The sequence below is a fragment of the Egretta garzetta genome, unplaced genomic scaffold (assembly GCF_000687185.1).
Source record: "Egretta garzetta isolate BGI_Z169 unplaced genomic scaffold, ASM68718v1 scaffold265, whole genome shotgun sequence".
NCBI classification, from domain to species: Eukaryota; Metazoa; Chordata; class Aves; order Pelecaniformes; family Ardeidae; genus Egretta; species Egretta garzetta.
The window spans coordinates 1,329,908-1,331,508 of NW_009259789.1; the positions used below are offsets into that span (position 1 = coordinate 1,329,908).

Sequence of the window (1,601 nt, forward strand, 5' to 3'; positions counted from 1 at the left end):
GGGGGGTGTGGTGTGACCTCATGGAGTCCCAGGGGGGCGGTGGGAGCCGCATCTCCCCACTCAGCCCACGGTGGTGGTGGTGGGGGCACAGCCTGGGGCTTACCTTGCAGCTCTGGCAGCAGTCGCCGTGGGCACACTGGGCCCCCGCCTTCAGCGTGCAGTTGTGGGCATTGCAGCAGGGGTTGGTGCACTCCTGCGGGGGGGGAGAAGGAGCACACCACCGGGGTCCATCAGGCCATCCCTTCCCCACCAATGCCCCCAGCCCCTTCTCCACCCACCGCAGCTCTTCTCACGGATGGGGAAACTGAGGCATGGGTCGGGGGGGGACACAAGGAAGACCTGAGCACTCTGGGCCAAAGTCAAGAAGAAAGCCAGGACCATGTTAAATGGATTTAGGAAGGTAGGACTGGGAAGAGCCCTTGAGATGGAGTCCCTGCGGTGACCAGCAAACCCCTTTCCCTCTCCACGTGCCCCCTGCCACCCAGCAGCCAAGCACCCAGAGGCACCCAAGCACCGTACCTCCACCTCCCCACAGTCACAGTCTTCTCCTTCCTCCAGAAAGCCGTTGCCACATTTCCGTCCCACCACCAGGTCCTTGGTGTCGGGAAGGTTGAAGAGACACATGCCGCCCCCCTTCTGGAAGTAGTTCTCCAGCTGCCTCTTGCTGCAGGAGCTGAACACGCGAGGGAAGGGGTGTCTGTGCAGGGGACAGATGGGGAGGGATGGGAACCGGGGTGATCGGGACCGGGAGAAGGTGGAAAACCACAGTCAGAGCTGGTAAATAAGGACACGGGTGAACTGGCACAAAGCCTTCCGAAGAGCAGAAGCCACCATCGGCCAGACGCATCGGGACTGTGAACATCCCCCACCCCAACTCGCACGGCTGAGCATCAGATTAACACCCAGGGGACACCACACCGAACCCAAATATTTTCCAGAATGGGATGGGGTGGACAAGTTAAGCTGTTATAACGCCACCCCCAGAGCATCAACCCCTCCAGCAAGAAACCTCTAGGAGACTGGAGGTGCCCATGGTCTGAACCTGGAAGCCCACGGAGCACCCACACCTGCAGGCTCAGCCAGCTCAGAGCTGGTGCAAGTGTCACCTCCCCTCCTTGGTCCTCTGCACCTGGGGCGCCACCAACGCCCCCGTCCTAACCGCAAAGCGGGTCCCATGCCTGCAGCGACCGCCTGCGCAGGGTGGCTGCTAAATAGGTGATTGCTATCACCCGACCGCTGATGGGAAACTACGGTTTGGGGTTATTGAAATACCTCCGAGGGCAAGATGGGGAAAAAGCCTCTAAAACCTTAAAGAAAAATGGAAAAGAAATACAAAAAAAGAAACCAAAACCAACTCGGTATTGGATCATTCACAAGGCCTAAGCAGCAAAAAATAAAAAATCAGAGCCTGCATGACTGATTTCTCCAACAGCCCAACTGGCCTTTCCCCTAAGGAGCTGAGGAGAAATGGTGATTTTTCAAAAGAAGCCCTGAGCATGGTTCTTCCATCATTTTGCACAAGCTCGTGGGGGTTTTTTTTGCACACGATGTGCTAAGAAGGAGGAAGCCGAGAGCAAGAGCTGCGTGCCGCTCCCCGCTCC

At 57.8% G+C, this 1,601-nt stretch overlaps 1 protein-coding gene across 1 annotated transcript in view; it reads right to left on the bottom strand.

Annotated features, from left to right (window-relative positions):
- Positions 1-1,601, bottom strand: part of ADAM33 (ADAM metallopeptidase domain 33) — a 47,655-nt gene that overhangs the window by 11,584 nt on the left and 34,470 nt on the right. The window contains 2 exon segments of the mRNA XM_035895062.1: positions 104-193; positions 520-697. Of these exon segments, the coding sequence (XP_035750955.1) occupies positions 104-193; positions 520-697 (268 nt within the window).